Genomic DNA, 23,578 nt, shown 5'->3' with positions numbered 1-23,578 from the left:
TTTTACATTTGGAATCTTGTTGGCTTTTGGTTTAAGTTCTTTTCTTTTTTAAAAAGTTTTATTTATTTAAATCACCTCTACACCCAACATGGGGCTCAGACTCATGACCCTAGGATCAAGAGTCACATGCTGTTTCCGTTGAACCAGCGAGACACCCCAGTATAAGTTATTTTTGATTGAAACCTGGATATTTTGGATATTTGTTTCTGAGACTCTGGATTATATTTAAACTTCTGTTTTATCTGGCTACATCTGATAATTCTCCAGCACTGGAAGGGGACATACGCCCTTGTTACTACTGGGTTGACATGGAAGTCCAAGTATTCCACTTGGCTTCCATTGCTATCTAAGGGGGTAGGTGGTTCTTGTAACTTCTTGCCCAAGGTGGGAATTCTGGTTCTCATTTAGATCTCCATTGGTACCTTTCAGTCTTAGAATAGTTGGGTTGCCTCATTACTGCTCTCCATGAGGTCTCTGCTGACACCATGATGCTGGTGGTGGTAGTGTGGCTCATTGTTAGTGGTTGGTGAAAGTCATCTGACTGTCCTCTAGGCCTCCTTGACATCTGTCTAGCTGGAAGGGTAAGGGGGCCTCCTTATTGCTAGGCTGAATTGTAAGTCCAGGTTACCTGTGAAACTTTTTTGTATGCTACCCCAGTGAGGGTTTTGGGGTTCCTTGATTTAGAACATGTTGAAGGTGGAAGTCTAGGCTTCCCATTGGCCTTTCCTGGTGTTGATGGTTGTAGGATTACATTTTTTTGCTGTGATGTTTGGCTGGAGTAGAAGAGTTATTGTCTAAAAATTTTCTCTCATTCTGGGATCCCCTTTTCAGTTCTTTGACTATGGAAAACTGGCTTTTGTTGGGAGGCTTTTGTGTGTGTGTGTGTGTGTGTGTGTGTGTGTGTGTGTCTTGGCATTTCTGTGTTGCTGAGTTCTTCAGCTTCAAGTCTGGGATATATTAGGCAAAAACATAACCTGTGCACTTCTTTGAGTCCTGAGTTGCCCCTTACTGGTCTGCCATTTTCTTTCTATCTTTCAGAGTCTTGTTTTGTTTTATTTTGTTCTATACATAATATTGAGGTGGTTTTTTATTTGTTTTTGTTTTTGTTTTTGGTTCTAATTAACATGAGAAAAGAGAAGTCTACCCTGTCTTCCCGGAAGCTCAACTGCTTTCTTTTTTTTTTTTTTTTCCATTTATTTTTTACTGTTTTATTTATGAGTCAGAAAGAGACAGAGAGAGAGAGAGAGAGAGAGAGAGAGAGCGAGCGAGACAGTGTGAGTGGGGGAGGGTCAGAGAGAGAGGGAGACACAGAATCCGAAGCAGGCTCCAGGCTCTGAGCTGTTAGCACAGAGCCTGACGCGGGGCTCAAACCCACGAATTGTGAGATCATGACCTGAGCCGAAGTCAGACGCTTAACTGACTGAGCCATCCAGGTACCCCACAACTTGTTTATTTCTATAATGAATTAGGAAGTATCTTTAAAAATATCTTAATTGTTGCTTTCTTTGTTAGAATGAGAGTGAATGTGGGGCGTCTGGTGGCTCAGTTGGTTAAACATCTGACTCTTGGTTTCAGCTTGGGTCATGACCTCACGGTTTCGTGAGTTTGAGCCCCACACCGGGCTCTGTGCTGATGGTGGAGCCTATTTGGGATTCATTCTCTTTCTGTCCCTCTCTCTCTCTCTCTCTCTCCCCCTCCCTCCCTCCCTCCCTCCCCTTCCTCTACTCTACTAATGCTGTCTTTGTCTCTCTCAAAATAAATAAATGAACTTAAAAAAAGTGAATGTGACCTTGAGTAGTCTTATGTTTATTGATGCTATTTTTTTATTTTTGGCTTAACCATACCAAGCTACTTTACATGATATTTTACTCTGAATTTAGCTGTAGTAAAAACATTTGCTCTTTCCGGATGTGGCTGGCACTGATCCATGAATGAATTTGAACTCAGTTTATATGTAGATTGCATTATTGTTTGTATATTTCCCCTCCTTGCACATATCTTTTAAACCTATTTGTTAGAGTCCTGAAATCTTCTACCACTTTATTTGTATATTTGGATTATTTATTGGAAAGTCTTATTGATACATGTAAATGTATACATTGTACTCTCTTCTCTTTGACTGGATATATATGCCAAATTGGTAGAGTGTTTTCGTTGTAGCCTCTTGATTTTATCTACACTGATTACAGAGATTTAGTCTGAAACCTTATTTAAGTTTCCAATCATAGTAAGTCAATTTTTAGATTATGTTTTCTAAAATTTGATTTTTCTACATTTATGGCAATTTCTAATAATTTTTCATTTGTGGTTTTCACAAAGTTGGAACTGTGCTGCATATATCATTTTATGTTCTATTGTTTAACAAGTATATTTTATATACTTTTACATAAACATCAGGTAATCCAGGTTTTTAATAATGAAATAATGAAATTTCATAATGAACCTAATAATTCTCTTCTTCTGTTGCACCTAAGTATTTTCTGTTTTTATCTGATGTAATTAATATTGCTATAAGTATTTTCCCTTTTTTAAAGTTATTTCTTTGGGATAAATTCCTAGGATTGAGTAACTTGATAATGGGTTATAAACTGAAAAAAACCCCAATCATATAGTATTAATTCCATAAATGTGTAATATAGTTGGTAATGAAGGGTAATGAATATTTTACTAAAGCCTCAACAACAGTAAATATTGTATACTGCACATACAAATGATGCTTCAATTTTGCTTAATTCACTTTAGTTATAGCAAAATTGATCTTTTGTCATGGATCTTGTTATTTATATTTCCTCCTAGGTGTATTTGCTTTTATATTCTTTATCATTCACTGATTCATGAATTCATTTATTCATTCAAATATCTAAGTGCTTTTTCAAGTGATTCATTAAGCTTTTAGTATATTTATCAAAGAATGTTTAAAAGTTTATGTTAAGTCTTTGGCTTCTCCCTGTGAATATTTATTCAGTCAAAATACAAACATGTTAAACTGTCAGGGCCATCTTGACTTTCATTTATAACAGTAAATTTTCCCACAGGTTTTGTGTATAGACACGCCTCAGAGAAATTGCAGGTTCAGTCCAGACCATCACAACAATGCGAGTAAAGTGAATTTTTTGGTTTCCCAGTGCATGTAAAAGTTATATTTACCTTATGTTGTAGTCTATTCAGTATGCAATAGCAATATGTTTTAAAATATGTATACCTTAATTAAAGAGTACTTTATTGCTAAACAGTGGTGACCATTATGTGAGCTTTCAGTGAGTTTGTAATCTTTTTGCTGGTGAAGAGACTTGCTTCAATGTTGATGGCTGCTAACTGATCAGGTTGGGGTGGCTATGGCAGTTTCCTAAATAAGACATTAGTGAAGTTGGCCACATCTGTTGATTTTTGTTTTCATGAACAATTTTTCTGTACCATATGATGTGGTTTGATAGCATTTTACCCATAGTAGAACTTCTTTCAAAATTGGAGTCAGTGTTTTCAAACCGTGTTGCTGCTTTATCGACAGCATTTATGTAATGTTCTAATGCTTTTGTTGTCATTTCAGCAATCTTTACATTTTCACCAGGACTACACTCCATCTTAAGAATCCACTTTTTTGACCTAACCATAATTATGAGGCCACTCCTCATCCATTAAAGTTGTATCATGAAATTGCAGTAATTCAGTCACATCTTCAGATTCCGCTTTTGGTTCTTCTTGCTGTTTCTATCATATCTGCCATTACTTCCTTCATTGAAGTCTTGAACTTCTCAAATCACCCATGAGGGCTGGAATCAACTTTTTCAAATTCCTGTTCAAGTTGATATTTTGACCCTTCCCATGAATGATGATGAGATTCTTAATGGTATCTAGAATGGTGAATCTTCCTTTAAAATTTTTAAAAAATTTTTTTGTTTGTTAGAGTAGTGAATCTTTCTAGAGGGTTTTCTATTTATTTTGCCCAGATCCATCAGAGGATCACACTGTGTGGCAGCTGTAACCTTATGAAATGTATTTCTTAAATAGTGAGACTTGAAAGTTGAAATGATTCATTGATCCATGGCTGCAGAATTGGTGTTGAGTTAGCTGGCTTGAGAAAAAAAACAATCTTATTGTACATCTCCAACAGAACTCTTGGGTAACCTTGTACGTTGTCATTGTGAGCAGTAGTATTTTGAAAGGATTTTTTTTTTTTCTTAAGCAGTAGGTCTCAACAGTGGGCTTAAAATATTCAGTAAACTATGTTGTAAACAGATACACTGCCATCTAGGCTTTACTGTTCATTTACTAGAGCACAGGCAAAATAGATTTATCATAATTTTTAAGGGCCTTAGGTTTCCAGAATGATACATGAACATTAGCTTCAACTTAAAAGTCGCCAGCTACATTAGCCACTAACAAAACAGCCTGTCCTTTGAAGGATTAAAGCCAGGCATTCACTTCTCTGTTACAGCTATAAAATCCCTCCATGACATCTTCTTCCAGTAAAGGCTGTTTTGTTTACAATGAAAATCTATTGTTTAGGGTAGCCACCTTCATTAACTGTTCAGCTGAATCTTCTGTATGACTTGATACAGTTTCTACATCAGCACTTGCTGCTTGACCTGGCACTTGTGTTATGAAGATTGCTTCTTTCCTTAAACCTCATGAACCAACCTCTGCTAGCTTCAGACTTTTCTTCTGCAGCTTCCTCACTTCCCTTGCCTTGAAAGAATTGAAGAGAGTTTGTGCCTTGCTCTGGGTTAGGCTTTGGTTTACCGGGGTAATGCTGTGGCTGCTTTGGTCTTCTCTGTAAACCATTAAAACTTCATCCATATCTGCAATAAGGTTGTATCATTTGTGTGTTCATTGGGGTAGCACTTTTTATTTCTTCAAGAACTTTTCATTTGCATTCACAACTTTGCTAACTGTTTGGCACAAGAGTCTAGCTTTTGGCCTCTCTTGGCTTTTGACATGCCTTCCTTGCTAAGCTTAATCATTTCTAACTTTTGATTTAAAGTGAGAGATGTGTGACTCACTTGAACACCTAGAGGCCATTGTAGGTTGTTAATTGGCCTAATTTCAATATTGTTGTGTCTCAAGGATCAGGGAGGCCCAAGAAGAGGTGGGGAGAGATGGGGAATGACTGGTTGGTGGAATAGTCGGAATGCACAGAACATGTATTAACTGACTGATATGGGTATGGTTCTTGGTGCTTCATAACATTACAATGGGAACATCAAATATCACTGATCAGAGATGACCATAACAAATATGATAATAATGAAAAGGTTTTAAATATTATGAGAATTACCGAAAGATGACAGAGACACGAAGTGAGCAAAGGCTGTTGGAAAAGTGGCACTGATAGACTTGCTTGACACAGGGTTGCCACAGACCTTTGATTTAAAAAAAAAAAAAAACACATTATGAAACACAATAGGGTATAGTGGGAGAAAAAAGTACACCTGTCGTTAAGTAGTCAGTGATCTTACCTATTATTATTGTTAATATCTTTATGAAAATGACACTTAGAGATATGTGCCTTTTTGAATGAATGCTGTCCACGCTGACCATCTGTTTGCTATCCTCATTGTGACATTGTGTCCAGGCAGAGATGGAATTCCAGAAGTGTGAAACTTTGACATTTTCATTTTTGGCATTTTGTACAATATGAAGTAGATACATACTTGTGTAGTTCCTAGTTAATGACCAATAGTACTTTTCTCACCAGTTTATGCATTTCATGAGAGAAGATTCTAAAATGGTCTTGTGTGCCCCTGTAATTCCAGACTGTGGTTGGTGTATAGTAGTCTATAGTGAAAACTTAATGAATTAAGTGAATGAGTGAATGAGATATGTAAGTGAAAATTAGTGTGTGCATGAGAGACCATAAGTAGGTATGCTTAGGTGCAGACAAAACTTGTATTCTTAAGCCAGGATGATGGCCTTCTATAGTGAGAGATGCTCTGGAGTTGGATGCAGCAGATCTTTGATTTTATCATGGATTGGAGGTCAGTGATTGAGGTAGCAAGACTGGATCTTGGTTGCATGCAGTCACTTCTTACAGTAAAAGAATAGCTTGTCAGGGTCAAAGTTTCATAGTGGTGAGGTAATTAGCTTGACAGTTTTACCTTGTGGTAGAATTGAGAGTGCCTTATGGCAGAATATGAATTAAACTAAGGAAAGAAGAATGATCTTGTCCTTCATAGAGTGAGTGAATGTTGTATTTAATTTTATTCAACTGTGCCCTTTCCCAAATTCCTTTAAAGACCCACAATATTTCCTTACTTTAAAAGGTAGTTTTGCTCTTTATTATGACCTCTTTTACTTTGCCAGCTAGTCATTTAATATCCTTATGCATGTTAAAAAAAATCCTTGCTGCATTTTCCCTCTTGTGTTTATAATAAAGTGTTTTAAAATAGACTCTGGGCTTCTTACGCGGTTTTATCTGTCTGTCTGTCTGTCTTTCTGCCTGCCTGCCTGCCTGCCTGCCTACCTACCTACCTACTTACCTATCCATTTGATAGAGCACCTGAATAGGGGAGATGGGCAGAGGGACGAAGGGGGAGAGAGGGAGGGAGGGAGGGAGGAATTGAGAGAGAATAAATTCCAAGCAGGCTCCATACTTAGCCTATCTCCCTCTCCATGCCTGCTCAACCTGGGACTCGATCTCACAAGCCATGAGATCATGACCTGAGCCAAAATCAAGAGTCGGACCTTTAACCAGCTGAGCCATTTAAGTGCCCCTTCTGTGTGGTAATCTTAAATGATCTGATTTCATTTTTGCTTTAATGCCTGCATAGTTGCTTTGTTTTTTTTTTTTCTTAATTTAGTGACCAAAAGTGATGGCTGCTTCTTCTTCCCCACTTTTATTATCAGAATATGGAGTTTAATATAATATGATTTTCACATAGTAGTCTTGCTTTGGATATTTCTACTGATGGTTATTACTGAGAATTTAATTTCATATAGTTCCTTTTCATATGTGTCCTAAGATTACCCAATCTTAGAAGCAGACATTTTGTGTTTTTTTTAAGCATTGTATTTTCATATCTTATCCTAAGTGCATTTTTTTTTTAAGTTCCTATATATGGATAATACTAGATAATCATAAGTAGCAATTGGGCATTATTTAGTATTTCAGTCATGAATTTTATATGTAGAAAAAAACCATTCTAATATTGCATCACTTTGTTACTTGTATCACAAAGAAATAATTAGCATCCTTTACCTGATATTTTAGTTCTAGAAGCTAGGGGAGATATAAAAAGTTGCAAGAGTTATCCTTGCAGTATCTAGTCATCGTTTTTTTCTATTACATGTACAAAAATATGATAACTGCTTCATTTAGTGTAAGTTTTCTGTATCTTTTGAGAAAAAATACTGAGAATATTGCTTTCTTCAGAGGACACTTTTCTATATCCCATCATGTAGCAATATATTTAATCTCTTTCTAGTAAAGCTAATCATTGACTTTTAGAGCAAAAAAAAAAAAAAAAATCTTAGAGTCTCAAATCCAGCCACTTACTTTTTTCTAATGAAGAAACTAAGCCCGAGAGGTTTTAAATCAAATTACAGAGCTATTTCATGGCACAATTTACACTAGAATAAAGGTCTAGTGATTAGTTTGTCTTTCAGTAAACTCCCTTCTTATTCCCTAATGTATGTAAACTGAACTCTCCCCAGTCCAAGCTTGTATTGTTTGCAACAATTATGAAAATATGCTAGCTAATATGTATTGAATGCTTATATTCACTGTCCATTTATCATTTCAGTGCTCATTATTATTCTCTAAGATAGCTTTGTACCCAGTTTATAGATTTATACCCACTTTATAGATAAGAAGACTGAACAGTGCAGTTAAGTTCATTTCAGGACTCCTAATGTGTTTATATTTCTTTTTTTTTTTATTAAGAAAACTTTTTTATAGTTTATTCATTTTTTTTTCTAAAAAAGACCTTCTTTTTTTTTNGTGATGTATGGGCGCGAGTGCAAGTACGGAGCTCCTTACTTCTCCGCCATCTTGCCCCCTCCTCAATGTGTTTATATTTCTGCATAACCTCTTTTGTTTAAAAGTAATTGCTCCCTCATCTGCCATGAATGAAATCTTATGGAAAAAATTCATTTTTAAGCTACATTTATTTCAAAACATGTAGTATATCATGACATGACTTCTATGCTTGGCAGCATTGCATCCTAGTTAACCTGAAAACCTTTCCTCTGTAAATGTGGACAATGTATATAATATGTTGGATAATATATAACACATATAGTTTTAAGTGAATTGCTGAACCTGCTCGTGCACACACATACACACACGCACGCACACAAGCAACAAAGAAAGAATAAGTCCAAACCAAGGAGGAAACCTAAAACTAGAATTGGAAGCAGGCACTCAAACTTTGACTGTCCTACTGGGCTGTGGCAAACTCAGTTATCATAAGGGAGCTTGAATTTTGATCACCAAAAGGGGATGGAGACAAGAAGGGAAGAATTGGGAAGTGATATTGCATTTCCCTAAGCTCATAACTTCTTTTTTTTTTATAGTTTATTTTTGAGACAGAGATAGCACATGAGTGGGGGAGGGGCAGAGAGACAGGGAGACACAGAATCTGAAGCAGGCTCCAGGCTCTGAGTTGTCAGCACAGAGCCTGACGTGGGGCTCGAACCCATCAACTGTGAGATCATGACCCGACCCAAAGTCGGACGCTCAACCAAATGAGCCACCCAGGTGCCCCAGAAGTACAAAATTTATGCAATGTATGTTATGTTGCTGGGTGTTTTCAAGGTACTAGATTTGTTCTATTATCATTATTTAGTCCTTAGAATAAGCCTGTGAGGTAGGCAGTTTCTATTTTCCTTTTATACATAAGGAAACTCAGGCATTAAGAGATGTTAAGTAACTTGTCTAAAACACACAGTAAGGTGGACCTGGGTGGCTTTTTCCGTTAGGTGTCTGACTCTTGATTTCAGCTTTGGTCATGATCCCAGGGTCATGGGACTGGTCCCCATGTGAGGCTCTGCACTGAGCATGGAGCCTGCCTGCTTAAGCCCATAGCTTCTGAGTAGAAAGGTAGACTGAAAAAGATGCCTTACTCTTGATTTAACAAAGAAATTTGTTTTGGCCTTGATGGGGATGAGGAAGGATGATTTCCCTGAGAAATGGTAACCATAGTCTGTCATCACTCAGATTTTAGTTCCTTGCATAGTCTGGGAACCATCAAAACAATAAGTTAATTTAAAATGTGATCCTGGTTGGACTGTTTATATCTTGGTTGGACTGTTTAGTAGTAAACAGATAATTATTCTGGCAAATACCTTCAACTATGGCAATGTATTTGAAGAAGAAAGCCTTGTGAAATGTAAACTCAGAATCCAGAATTACCAGGAACTTGAAAATAATCCATCAAGAGCAAGAGTTAGCAGAGACTTCCAATGACCAATTTAGATTCCTAGAATTTCAGATAATGAAATTATTGAAACAGTATAAAATGGCTACATTTAAAATTATTAAGCAAAAGAGGGACCTGAAAATATGAAAGAGGCCCAGATATAGTCAATAAAAAATAAAGAATTCAGGGGCGTCTGGGTAGCTCAGTTGGTTAAACGTCCGACTTCGGCTCAGGTCATGATTTCACAGTTCGTGGGTTCAAGCCCCATGTCAGGCTCTGTGCTGACTGCCAGCTCACAGCCTGGAGCCTGTTTCAGATTCTGTGTCTCCCTCTCTCTCTGCCCCTCCCTTGCTCATGCTATCTCTGTCTCTCTCAGAAATAAATAAAACATTAAAAAAATTAAAAAACAAAGAATTCAAAAAGAAAAATATAATCTTTGTAGTTAGAAGTCACTGAATGGAATAAATAGCAGATTAGACATAGCCAAGTACACTATTAGTGAACTTGAAGGTGGATAGAAAGAAATTATGCATAGTGTAACACTGAGAAAAGAGATGAAAATGTGAGATATAGGTAAATAAATCCAGACACTAGAATGAGGTGATTCTATATATATGTCTAATAAGATTCTTCAGAAGAGAGACTAGGAGAGAGGTGAATATTTAGACTTTTTAAAACTCCCCAAATTGATACAAGATGTGAATTTCAGATTTAAGAATTGTAACTCCTGAACAGGAAAAATAAATCTTTAGGTGGATACATTTTTGTGACACCCCATTGTGCTAAAGACAAACATATTTAAAAGCAGCACAAGAGAGAAGAAATTAATGATATGATCTACCAACATTAATGTTAATTTTTAGTTTCTTGTATTTGGTAATGAAGGTGTCAAGAATAAAGTAAATTACTTGTTTTTGTACAGCTTTTCTACTTGAGGCACTAAATAAGTGCTAAGCTATCTGAAATTCTCTTTGACTAGGTCCATACAATTTAGTGATCCTCCTCTTTCCAATCAAAATGAGTTACTGAATCTTCTTGTGAGACTATATCTAGAAGTTCTAAGTTCTTCAGTACTTTAGACTCCACCCCCTTTCAAATGAAAAGATTTCTTTTTCTAGTTTCTAATACACAGAAAATGTCCGTATTCCCACACCTGCAATCATGACACAATAGGACAATCAACATTAAGTATGTAAACCTGAAGAAGAGGAGGTTAATTCTTAATAATGCAGATTGGTTTTCCAAGAATGTATGTATTTAGTATGACAAAGATAATGTAGGAGTGAGACTCTGATTCATAGAGTTTTAAAGCCAGAATCAAATTTTATTTTGTTAATCTTTATATTAAGAATTATGTCATAAACTCGGTGACGGAAGTTTATTTATTTTAAATTAAGGCATCTCTTTTCATGATTCTTTCAGTATGAAGCTGAGTCTTGTCAAATGTAATTATTATTATTACTAAGATTTTTGTTTTTGGCATTGTTTGTTTAACCCAACTTTCTATGTGTTTTTTTTTTAAATCTCTACCTCTTAAAATGACATCCACATATCTGATGACCCTTTATATTTAGTATAAATTACTAAATCTGTGTGTGAGGTTGGAGGTTGTTGATGCTGGTTTCATTGTAAGGGAATTGGACACTACTTTTTTTTGTTGATGGGGGATAATCAGCTATCATTATCTCTGGTTCTTTTTTCTTGGACTCGCCTGTTTCCACTGAGATAAATCCTTCCATTTCCTTCATGAAGATTATAAGCCTGTCACTCAGAGTTCTTAGAGAGTAAAGAAAAAAAGATCTCATAATCCAGTACATATATGCTATATATAGATTTTTAGACAATTTGCTCTTTTTAACATGCACCCTTTTTTTGGGTTGTATTCCATAGTCTAAATTCCTTTTGGTTTAACCTCTCCATAGTGAACTCTTAGTCTTTTGCCAGGATGAGTTTAGGGTAGTTAGTTGCATGGCTGTATGGATTAGGGGAAAGGATCTGTGGCTAATAGATGGACCTTCAGCCTCTCATCTTTCTAGACTCATTTGTATTTCTGCCCTCTGAATTGCCTGGTTTCTTTAATTTTTAATTTTTCAGGGCTTACTATCAATCAAGTTCCTTCTTAGTAGAATAGGAAAAAGTGCCTTGGGTAATGGAACAAAGTCATCTCATTGCTACTTTTTGATCAAAAAAAATCTTTCTCATCTTTCAAAATTTTGATGATAGCTCTCGCCTCTTTGAACAAGTTTTTGCTTATTCAGCTATTGTCTTTTCCTTTTTATTTCTTTGTGGGTTTAAGGATCGAAAAAAATTTAACAGTTTCTTAATGGTGGTTAATAGAGGGAATATAGGTTAACTTACGTGGAGTTTGACTCCTTAATCTTTTACTTAGGTATACACACAGATATGTAGGTTATTCTCATTAGTTTATCTTTTAACAATTACAACAGTGATCATAGGCTGATTACTGAACATTGGAGAGTTGACATTGAGGGTTAAGGTCTCAGGCAAGATGGAAGAATTATGTCAGACAAGAAAGTTGGTGGAAAATGAATCAGAGTTAATGGTGTACCACAGGGCTAAGAATATGTGTTACAAGTTGATATTTTCCAGAAAAGTACTACAAGAAGAAATAACAGTGCATTATTTTATATTAAATTCTATTAAAAATTCAGTATTATTTTTAGATATTTCATTGGTAGTGTATATAGTGTAAAATTATATTTCAGTTGCAGTGTCTTAGAGATTCCCTCTTCTCATCCTCTAGTGAACTATGACTGCAACATTTGAGTAAATGAATGTGAAAGTGCTCTGTGAAGGGAGTATTTCAAATGTTAGATACTGTCATCTTTGTGATTGTCCTGTTGACTCATGTCAGCTCTTCTCTAAATTAAGTTCAGTATAAAGTTAAGCTCTTTTTTATTTTAAGTACCTTGAACAGTAACTACAATATTTTGGTGTCCATATGTAACAGTAGTAAATAGTGGCTTGCCTTTAGCTACCTAATTACTCAGCTACTTAATTAATGTTGTCTCTGTCCAAAGCCATGCTTTTTTAAGTTCCAATGCTTTTGTTCTTTTAGTTTCACTGTGTTGTGGGAGATTTCCTTTCACACTTTAAGGAAGCAGCATTCATGTAGGATACAATGAATGGTGCTCTGACTTGTGTAATGCTAAGACTGTATTCCTTTCTACCTTCCTAGTGCTTACATTTGGGTGTTTTACAAATTTTAGTTTGAAGGTAGAGTGGAAAGAAACCAAGGTTACTTTTTAAGACTTTTCTCAGGCACCTAGGTGGCTCAGTCAGTTGTAGGGACTCTTGATCTCAGCTCAGGTCTTGATCTTAGGGCCATGAATTCAAGCCACACATTGGCTTCCTGTGGGAAGGAACCTACATTAAAAAAAAAAAAAATTCTATTTTAGGGGGAGCCTGGCTGGTTTAGTCAGTTTAGCATGCGCCTCTTGATCTCAGGTCATAAGTTGGAACCCCATGTTGGGTGTAGAGATTACTTCAATAAATAAATAAACTGAAAAAAAAAACCTGAAAAAAAAAATAACACCTTTTTTTTTTTAAAAGAACAGTTTCAGGTCACGGCAAAATTGAGGGAAGTTAGTTCCCATATATGCCCTGACCCACACGTGCATAGCTTCTCCCAATATCAACATCTCCCACCAGAGTGGTACTTACGTTGCAATGGATGAACCTACACTCACATACCGTAATTACCCAAAGTCCATAGTTTTCATTAACAAGATTGTTTTGTTACTAGTAACTTCTTCATCGAAGCCCATGAAGAGATGACTGTAATTTATTTTTTTTAAATCTGAATGTATGGCATTTAAAACAAATTACTTTATAAAAAAGATTTTCTTGAGAAATTTTGCCTAATGATGTTGTAGTTTTTAAAACAAGTTTTGAAATATTTGAGAAATGTAATGATCATAAAAATGTAAACTAAGTTCTAAACTAAATTTAGACAATATATATATATCTTATTTTAGATATATATTTATATGTATACACATATATATTTATATGTATATATATATATGAGATTCTTACTAGAGGAGGTTCAAGGCAACTTCTTCTGATAAGAGTATTATATACAGCATGCGTTAGATATTAATAAAGACCTACTGTTTGTCAGAGGTGCCTGTGACCCTTGATGTGTGGTGGCAAGTTCAAGCTGTACATTGAGTGTAGAGATTTCCTGAACAAATGAATGTTTAAAAAAAAAAAAAAAAAAAAGAGGACCTACATTTGTGATTCAAGATACAGAGTCCTACATGTTGTAAACTGTATAAGAAGCAGTGATATAAAATAAAAACAGAGCCATTTTGGCATATTCATATTCTTTCACCTTTACATCTACCAGAAACTCGTTCAATTCTTTTCATTCTGAACACCATCAGCAACCCTTGAGAGAATTGTTCAGTAGCTCTTGTCTGTTGACCATTATCTAGTTTCTATATATGTTTTGAAAAATTGGCATAGAATGAAAATCTTACTGTGGGGACTTGAGAGCTGGGGGAGGATATCATTCCATTTTATATTCCTCTCATCTACCATAATGGTTGGAGCAGGGTAGATGATGCACTAATAATAACTTCCCACAACTGCAGCAGATGTTAAGTACATAGGGTAGCTCAACCTCCTTTCTTATAAGGAGAAATGTGATTCAGGCCTTGTCACTTTCTGACTTGAAACTTGGCAAAACCCTTATTTCGCCAAGTCTTAGTTTTCCCATATGTAAAATGGAAGAGTAATAGTCACCTTGGGATTTTGTTTTGTTTTGGAGATAAATAAAATAATACATAGTGTTTGACAGTAAGTGCTCAGTGAATGTTAGGTGCTATGATAACTATTACTATTGTTACTACTTTTAATTCTGTGACTGTTTATATAAATATTTTGGTATCATTTAATTTCTGAGCTACGCCTTTAGCTTTTTGAGTCATAGATTTTGAGAATCTGATAAAAATCTAATAACGTTAGGGAAGACTGTACAAATACACAATGTTTTAGACTCCTGCTCTGAGGCTAATTGGCACCACTTGAAATGGAAACATCAGAGGTGGTGAATATTGGAAAATAGCAACCAGTCAATACACATTTATATACAACCACATAGAACTTAGTAAACTAATAGGTCCTTCTGAAGTGAGGATTAGTATGTAAGAAGGTGTTCGAGATGATGTTTTTTAATTTGCAAATCATGTAGCGTGCTCGTTAAACTGCAGATTCTTGGGCCACATCTCAGGAAGACAATTGGAGGATTATGGGGCTTCTTGAACATACTAAAGTTGAAATAAGAGATTTCAGAATAATATTTAACATGTCTATCATAGAAATTTGTGGCTTTCTTAATTATTCACACATTGTTCTGCTTAAAGGAGATTGGATATGAATGCTGGTTTATAATCAAAATGTAGAATGTAGTAAAGAAGGGACATTATGTCGGTGGATGACCATGAATACAGGCAAAATGAATGTAAAGTCTTTCTCTGATGGGATCAAATTGTATTCATCACCTTAGCTCTTTTACTGCTGGGTGGCTTGGAGCAAAACTTAAGTAAACTCCTGCAGTCCAATGTATCTTAATCTGAAAACGAGGTTAATGGACATTTTTATTATAGGCCAGTTGTGAGGATTGAATAAGATAACATGAACAACATAGAGTAAGTCCTCGATAATCGTTAGTCAGTTAGAGTTTGTCATTATCGTTTCAGTGATTTTCTGTATTGTCAGTTCTTAAGGTCCCTCTGCCTGTTTAATTCTCACTCACTCTTCAGGGCCAAAATGAGTTTTCCCATTTTGAATTAAGTTTTCTCTACCATTTATTTCATGGTAATTCTATTTTGTGCTCCAGTGTCCTTCAACAAGTAGCATGTAGTAGAGATGTTAATATCTACTTTTTTGGTAATTGGTATAGAATACCTTTGACTTATTTTATCTGCATATGGTATGTCAGCTTTGCTTATAAGCTATTGTATTTTAACGTAGGAGCAGTTTCCAGCTGTCTTGTGTGTCTCTCTTTGTTCTACCTGCCCAAGATATTTTGAGGAGTCTGTTTACTCAGAATGTTTCCTGTTTTAAATTAATTGTCTGTGTCCAAATGAAACTAAATTTATAAATTAAATTTTGTTTCACAAATAAGGCTCTTAATCTGTATTTTGAAACCAAATGTGATATTTTAAAGTTCTCCTGTTTTTCAAACAAATACGTGTTTAAAATATTTACTTGTATTTCTTGAGCTTGACTAATCAAAAGCTGACTACGTAGGTATAGTTATGAGAGTTCAGCCTATTTTAAAATTGCATCCTTTCACCTCCTGAATGCTATACTATGAAACCTAACACAAATACTGTAAGAACATCTGAGGCAGATAATTAAAGTATAATTAAGTTTAAATGCCTTGGTGAAGGAGTATAAAAATTATTTAAATTCAATCGGCTAGTACATTTGCAGTTTTCTTTTATTAGGTGTGAAATCTAAGAATCCCCTGCCAACTCTTGAGGGCTCAATCCAGAATGTTGAATTGAAGTACTGCAGCACATCATTGGTCAAATGTGCCTCTGGGACCATGGGATCAATAAAAATTTGTGCCAAAGCCCCAGGTATGTGCAGCTGGACCGTGTAAAACTTTATTGCCTGTATAGGAGAATTGGCCTTGCATTTTACAAGGAGCGTTACCGAAACAAGAATTTGCTCATTGTTCCTATGAATCAGAGGTTTTAAATTTTTATTTTTACTTAAAAATTTTTTTTAATTGTGCCAGGATGATATTTTTTTATTTTAACAAATTAATTTTTATTTAAGGAAAAAGATTGCATAGTTATGAGATTGGTTAGGAGGGAGAAAAACTAAAAGTTTACTCTTATACTGTTGGGGGGTAGGAAGTATATATGACACTTTAAATTGAATTAAAATGTTGTTAGTGTAATAAACAGATAACACAACTGTTTTTCAGTTTAAGGTTGTAATGGTCTTCACCACCCTGCCTGTACTTTATTTCATAATATTTTCCATAAACTACTTGTAATTTCAGTTTTTTCAGTGCAACCTAAATTTCTAGGTAAGCTTAAGAAAAGGTACAGATTTTGTTGAATATGTAGACTACAGTATGTTCACATTGTTTACTTTTATAATCTTATGTGAAATGTTCTACATTCATTAGCTAAATATGAAGACTACTTTGTGTACAGTTAAAAGTGCTTTTAACTTTATTAGTCCTACTTTTCAGAATATGAATGTATGGATAAATTGACCAAATATAACAAATGTTATATTATGATAGTATATTTTAAGGTCAAGGATCCTCAGGCTACTCATATATATATATGTAGTTTATTCATTTATTTTGAGAGAGAGAGAGCATGAAAGTGTGGACGTGAGCAGGAGAGGGAGAAGGGGAGAGGGAGAGAATCCCAAACAGGTTCTGCACTGTCAGAGCCTGACATGGGGCTTGAACTCAGGAACCCTGAGATCATGACCTGAGCCAAAATCAAGAGTCAGATGCTCAACTGATTGGAACCACTCAGGTGCTCTTACTCCTATGTTTTGTTTTGTTTTTTTTTAATTAATTTTTTTCATTAATGTTTCTACTCAGGTGACAGTGGAAAAGAGAAGTTGATTCCATTGCTTCAGGGTCCTTCTGACACTAAAGACCTTCATAGTAGCAAATGGCTCAATGAGAGTAGAAAGCCAGAATCTCTCTTAGCTCCAGATTTGATAGCCTTCACAGTCCAAGTTCCACAGTATATGGACTATTGCCATAATTCTGGTGAGTACAAATGTATCATTCACTTATATTGCATTTTCTTTTCCAGTAAGGCTTTTAAAAAGGACTTTTCTTCTAACCAATTTGTGTTCATTGGGATACTCTCTGCAGTTGTGCTCTTTGAAACTTAAGTGTTTTTGTGATGTGTTTATAAATAATAATGATTTCATTTTATATGAGAGATAATTCATTTGTAGGTTGTAACAATCTTGGATTCATATCTGCTAAATCCAACGGAGTTTTAAAACATACCATATCGTGTAATAGAAAGGACTAAAACATTTAAAACATTGGGAAGAAAATATTTTTCCTTGAGATAGTAGCATCATTTGCCATATTAAAATTGGGGGTTTGGGGCTTATCTCTAATTTTTTAGAAGGAAAGAGATGTTGATAGTGGAACCAAGAAAAAAGGTCTGAGGTCAAGATACTATTTCTTAGAGTTATATTTTTATTCTAGTAACATTTTTGCCTAGAATTGATTTCATTTTATTCAACCCCAGAATACAGCAAAGCCACACCGCTTGTGTTGAGAGGAGATACCAGAAGGATCAATGAAGACTAGGATTAAAAAAAATAAGTAGAGGCTGTTATCAGCCATGAGTTCGATTAGTCAATATGTGACTAGTAAAGGCAAAGTGGTCAAAAAGTTTAGAAATAAAATTGCTATATACAGATTTCTTAAAAGGGTAAGGGGTGCCAATAGAGAAGGACAAATATCATATGTTTGCACGTATAGGAGGATTAGGAGGAACTTAACAGAGGACCAAGGGGGAGAAGAAGGGGTGAAATGGTGGGGGAAAGGGAGAGAGGCAAACCATGAGAGACTCTTGAAGGCTGACAAAAACTGAGAACTGTTGGATGTATGGGGGAGGGGAGATGGACATAGAGGAGAGCACTCGTGGGGATGAACACTGAGTGTTACGTGGAAACTAATTTGACAATAAACTATTTGTAAAAAAAAAAAAAATTAAATGGCTAGTGAGGAAGTGGTTTCAAATAGCTGCCAAAGAGTAGAGCTCTCTTAATATTTAACAAGTATTATAACTTACAGAATATGTTAAGCATCACTGCACTAAGTTCAAAGGAGGAACCATGAAAAAAGATTTGTAATTAACTAACTAGACAGAGTATATGGAGGTGAATATTTGAATCACTGCACAAGGACATGAAAAATATTTGAAAGATGAATTTAGTTACAGTAGAATTTCCAGCTGAATGGCATGCTCATTAGAACCTGCAAATTAGTATCTGAAAGAGGAGTCTTGAGGATCCTCTGTCAGCATACATCTGAAGACAGTAGTCCTCAAAAAGAAGTTTCAGCCTGGTGAAAATTAGTATGGAACCCAAAGGAAAAATGTGAGGATGAGGCCCAACCCAAACTAAGACTCTTCATATGGATAAAAGATTTTGCCTATCTTTTAAGGCAGGGACTGATAAACATTTTAATAAAGAGCCATGTAACTAATATTTTAGGTTTTGTGGGCTATATCGTCACTGTTTTCGCTATTGAGTTCTGCTGTTAAAGCATAAAAACAGCTGTAGGCAAAATGTAAATGAGTGGATAGGAATGTATTTCAATAAAACTTTATTCACAGAAACAAGGGGTGAGCCAGATTTAGCCTATGTCATTTACTTCTGTTTTATGAAAAAAGGATTGGTGGTTAAATAAACATGCTTTTTAAAATGCCTATTTAATCATGTTCCTTAAATATGCTGCTTGGTGAACTTCTTTAAATATCCATGTAGTAGTTTTTGATTGGCTTTGTTTTCACATCATCACATTATTAGAAAGTTATTAAAATGACCAGACCATTCAGTTAGAATTTTGATACCTAAGAAGGGGATAAGCTCATTTGAATTCACTTAATAACTTAGTAACTTACATTGGAGAGGACCTTCTCATTTTTTGTTTTGCCATATATATACACAGTTAGAATTGGTCAGTTAAGCTTATAATCTGATCTTTCTCATAACAACATTTATATTATTTTCTTTTTGTAATTTAAATGCATTTCTAGGGTCTCAAAAATGTATTTGCATTTCTAACCTTTTATATAGACCTAAAAGTAAACTATTGCTTAAAAAATTATACCTATGGCATTTTAGGGTAAAGTTTTATGTTTTTTCTTGCTATATGAAATTTTGTCTTGTCTTCAACATTAATGTTATGTTTAGTGATATGTTTTGGATTTGTGTGTAAATTTTTAATGTGGTTATATATTTGATGCTTTGAAATTACTTCTTTGGGTATGTTTTAATCCTAAAATGTAATGTGTTTTTAATTAAACTATAATTACATAGTTACGTTAGGGTATTTTTAAATTTAAATTTGTCATCTACCTTGGAACTGTCACCCACATTAATGATTTAGGTATTTATGATATGGTTATAAGAAGACTTACAAGTTTTATTTTTTAAAGCCCGTTTTAAAATAATGTTGATTAATCTTATGTTCCTGTAACAAGAATTAAATCGGAGATGGGGGATGTAGATGCATCAGTGTATGTATAACTCAGGAGTAGACAAATCTTAAGTAAGTAAATTTTAAATGAAGAAATAATTTATTAACAATCCTTCAAGACCCTACTGAAATATCACCCATTTAGCAAGTACTTTCTTGGCTATTGTATGCAATTTTTTTTTCTCTTTTTAAAACACAGGTGCATGTTCACACTTGCACATGCACATTGACACATCTTCTTTTTCTATGTTTTTTGACACATTTTTCTACTCTTCACTTTTTCCTAGTACTTTTCATTGTTTACCTTAATATATATGTTGCTGATTTATCTTCTTTTTTTTTTCCTGCACTTAGAATTTATGCTTCATTTAGGCAGGAAGTTTTGTCTGTTTTGATTACTACTGCATTTCTAGTGCAAGAACAATATCCTGCATATAGTTGGCTATCAACAAATATTTAATAAATGAGTGAATGAGTAAGTGATGATTACTTTTACTTTTCTTTAGTTTTTGAGGTTGGAGTACCTAAGGGAAATGACACAGACTCAGAATTAGGTATTTATATTAATTAATTAATTAATAGCATAATTAGATATTAATAGGACTGAAAGAAATCTAATGATATTAGTAAAACTCATTATAAAAATATTTTACAATGTTTCTTAAAGATTCTGAGTAGTTAAATACTTCTAGTTGAATAAAGGTAAACACAGGTTGTAAATGAACTTTTCCCATAGGTTTTTAGAATATGAGTGAAAAATATTTGAAGATAGTCATAAGTGATCAGCTAAGTGAAATGAAACAAATTGTGTAGTTTGGTTGTGTCTGATCATCATTCTAAGTGGCTTTTGAATATCATGTGTGGAAGAAAACTGCCTTTATGCATATGTTCCCAAATTGAAGGTGAGGGTTAAAACTAGGGGCCAGCAAATGTTTGGGATATTATGAAAGTCGGTATGTTGAGGGTTTGACTTTTGCCAGGTCATGATCTTCACAGTTCATGAGTTCGAGCCCCACATCAGGCTCTCAGCTCTCAGCACAGAACCTGCTTCTGATCCTTTGTCCCCCTCTCTCCCTCTGTACCTTCTCCTTCCCCTGCAAATGTGCTCTCTCTCTCTCAAAAATAAATAAACATTTTTAAAAATGCTAAAAAAAAAAAAAAAAAGTAAATTTTGAGAGAATGTTGGTTAGGATAAAGAGGCAGAGTTCTTTTAGTAATCTCTACACCCAATGTGGGGCTTGAACCTACGACCCCAAGATCAACATTGATGCTTTTCTGACTGAGCCAGCCAGGCATGCAGAGGGAGAGTTTTTTGACTCTGGTTTCAGAATGTGAGGGAATGGACAACTTTTTAGTAATGGGAATTAGATATTAATATGGCTGAAAGAAATCTAATGGTATTAGTAAAACTCATTATAAAAATAGTTACTTTACAATCTAAAAATCACTTTCATATATAGTCTTTTGTTTATAAAACAGGTTTATTTTCAGCAAAGCAAATGCTATTTGTTTCTTAAGAGAAGCATGTAGAGACCTACAAGTTGTCCAAGTGCTTAACAGGTCAGACTGTCAACTTCACCTGGGGCTTCTAACTAAATAACATTTTCCCACTGTCCTAAGCTGTTTACCATTACTAAACACTGCAGACCCTAGCCCTTAAAAGTCCTTAACTTTAAGGAGCTCCTTCCTTACTTCATATTAAGTAAATGGTCTCAAAAGAGCTGTACTTTAATGATGGCATAGCTTTTCTTTTGTCTTTGAAGCCTCAGCAACTCCCTTTGCACTTCCCCCACCTCATTGCTTTCTCTACTTGACCAACTCTGATTGCAGTGAAATAGCCGAAGGCGCTTGTGGGAGTCCCGTATGTCAGCCCACATTCTGTATTGTCAGTATTCACAGGGATTTGTTAATGACACTCTGACTTCTTATATTTCTTATAATTAGGAATCAAATAGAGGAATAAGATGCTCTTTGGTTTTTGACTATGATATATGTAAAATATTTTAAGATGGGTTCTAAACATTTTTTCCCTATCACTTAAGTATAGACAGATTCTTCTTCATATACTGTATTTTGTCTGTGGTTTATAGGAGTTTCTGCTTTTTTAAAAAAAAATGTTATTTTTTAATGTTTATGTTTGAGAGGGAGAGAGAGACAGAGTGTGAGTGGGGGAACGAGATACAGAACCCAACATAAGTTTCAGACTCTGAGCTATCAGCACAGAGCCCAAGGCGGGGCTCAAACTCAGGAACCACGAGATCATGACTTGAGTGAGCCAAAGTTGGATTCTCAACCAACTGACTGAGCCATGCAGGCACCCTGCAGGTGCTGCTTCTTGAAAAGTTTTGAGTCCTTGTTGATCTTGGTGTCAGTATAAATTTTGAAGTCTCTCCTATTTAAGAATATAAAATGATTAAAAAGTACTATATGAATTTAGAATCAGAAGAACTTGGAGGTCTTCCATTTCAATTTCTAAGCCAATGTTAGGACTTTTTTTTTTTTTTTTTTTTTAATGTGGCTCCCTTTTTCTGTGTGCTCTAGATCTCTTGGCCGCCTTTCAGTTTCTCACTGGTGATTATGCTTTTGCAAATGCTGCCTTTCCTATCTGGGATTGTCACAATTACCCTCACTCACCCTTTTAACCTTATAACTCCAGCTCAGTCTTAAGATCATAGCTCAACTACTACTTTTGCAAGAAGTCTTCCCTGATACTCCTCTCCTCCATTCCCCACCACCCAATTCTATTAAGTAGCTCTGTTATATTCATTTTTATAATTCACTGTACTTTTCTTTTTTTAAAAAAATATTTATTTCTGAGGGACAGAGACAGAGAGACAGAGAGACAGCATGAACAGGGGAGGGTCAGAGAGAGAGGGAGTCACAGACTGAAACAGGCTCCAGGCTCTGAGCTGGCAGTCAGCACAGAGCCCGACGCGGGGCTCGAACCCACGAACCGTAAGATCATGACCTGAGCTGAGTTGGATGCTTAACTGACTGAGCCACCCAGGCGCCCCTCACTGTACTTTTCTTTCATGACACTTAATGACAATATATATTTACATAGTTTGGTGGTTTGAATGCTCTCTGTGTTCGCCACTTGACAGTGAGTTGCGTGAGTGCAGAGTTAGTTACTGGTTGCTTATCATTTTGTCTCCAGGAGTTAACATTGCCTGATACATAGGGAATGCCTCAAACATCATTTGTTGAATGAATGAAGAAATGAACATTTCTGACACATGGTCAAGGGTGTGAATGTATTTGATAAGTAGTTAATCCATTAACAAATATTAGCAGCCTTCCTCTTTCTCTCCCTGTTTCTCCCTCCTTTTTCTTTTACTTATGTACTTATCTGTCATTGGAGAGGATGTCTACCAGATCTTTCTTTGTTAGACAGCTCTAATTACTATTAGATCCTTGTTTGTTGAACTGTACCTTCCATTTCTTGGCCTAGTTTTAGTCTGGTGACATGAATAACATACCAGCTTTAAATATACCTGATAAAACTTATTTTTCTTTACTTTATTTCTCACTCTAATTATTCATCCTGTTTAGTCTTTGGAATTTACCATACCATTTCTGTTGAAATCTTAGTCTTTCTTGGCCTCCAGGTGTTAAGATATGAGTCTCTCTGTAGGTCTTTTGAGGTTTTTCATACTTTGTGAATGGTGGCACTGGTTTTTGCCCTTTGTTCTGGACTATTTATTCAAGCATGTTTGTATGGCCAGCAGCCTTGGAAAGATAGATTTAGTGTCCCTCTGCAGACAGTGGGGAAGGTATATTAACTGCCAGTTATAAAAGATTTGGTTCTTCAACTCAGGATTCATCTCGTCTCCTGTATCGCTCTGCATGTGTAGATATCAACCTGGATACATCTTTGTTGTCACCTCTGTGAAACTTGGGGGCAGAGGGAACTGATGCAAATGTGTTGATAATCGTGTTACTTGCTGTGTGCTATGAGTAATAAAGTCCTTTTTCTTTGACT

General features: G+C 35.3%; 1 protein-coding gene across 2 annotated transcripts in view; it reads left to right on the top strand.

The window, feature by feature from the left end:
• VPS13B (vacuolar protein sorting 13 homolog B) overlaps positions 1-23,578 on the top strand; it is a 761,997-nt gene that overhangs the window by 195,011 nt on the left and 543,408 nt on the right. For both annotated transcript variants that reach the window (XM_077748161.1, XM_077748160.1), the window contains exons 18-19: positions 15,836-15,970; positions 16,963-17,136. In XM_077748161.1, coding sequence (XP_077604287.1) covers positions 15,836-15,970; positions 16,963-17,136 — 309 coding nt within the window. The remainder of the gene's footprint in view (positions 1-15,835; positions 15,971-16,962; positions 17,137-23,578) is intronic.

The sequence above is a fragment of the Crocuta crocuta genome, unplaced genomic scaffold (genome assembly GCF_008692635.1).
Source record: "Crocuta crocuta isolate KB4526 unplaced genomic scaffold, BGI_CrCroc_1.0 scaffold39, whole genome shotgun sequence".
Lineage (NCBI taxonomy): Eukaryota > Metazoa > Chordata > Mammalia > Carnivora > Hyaenidae > Crocuta > Crocuta crocuta.
This window is presented reverse-complemented; position numbering and strand designations above follow the sequence as displayed.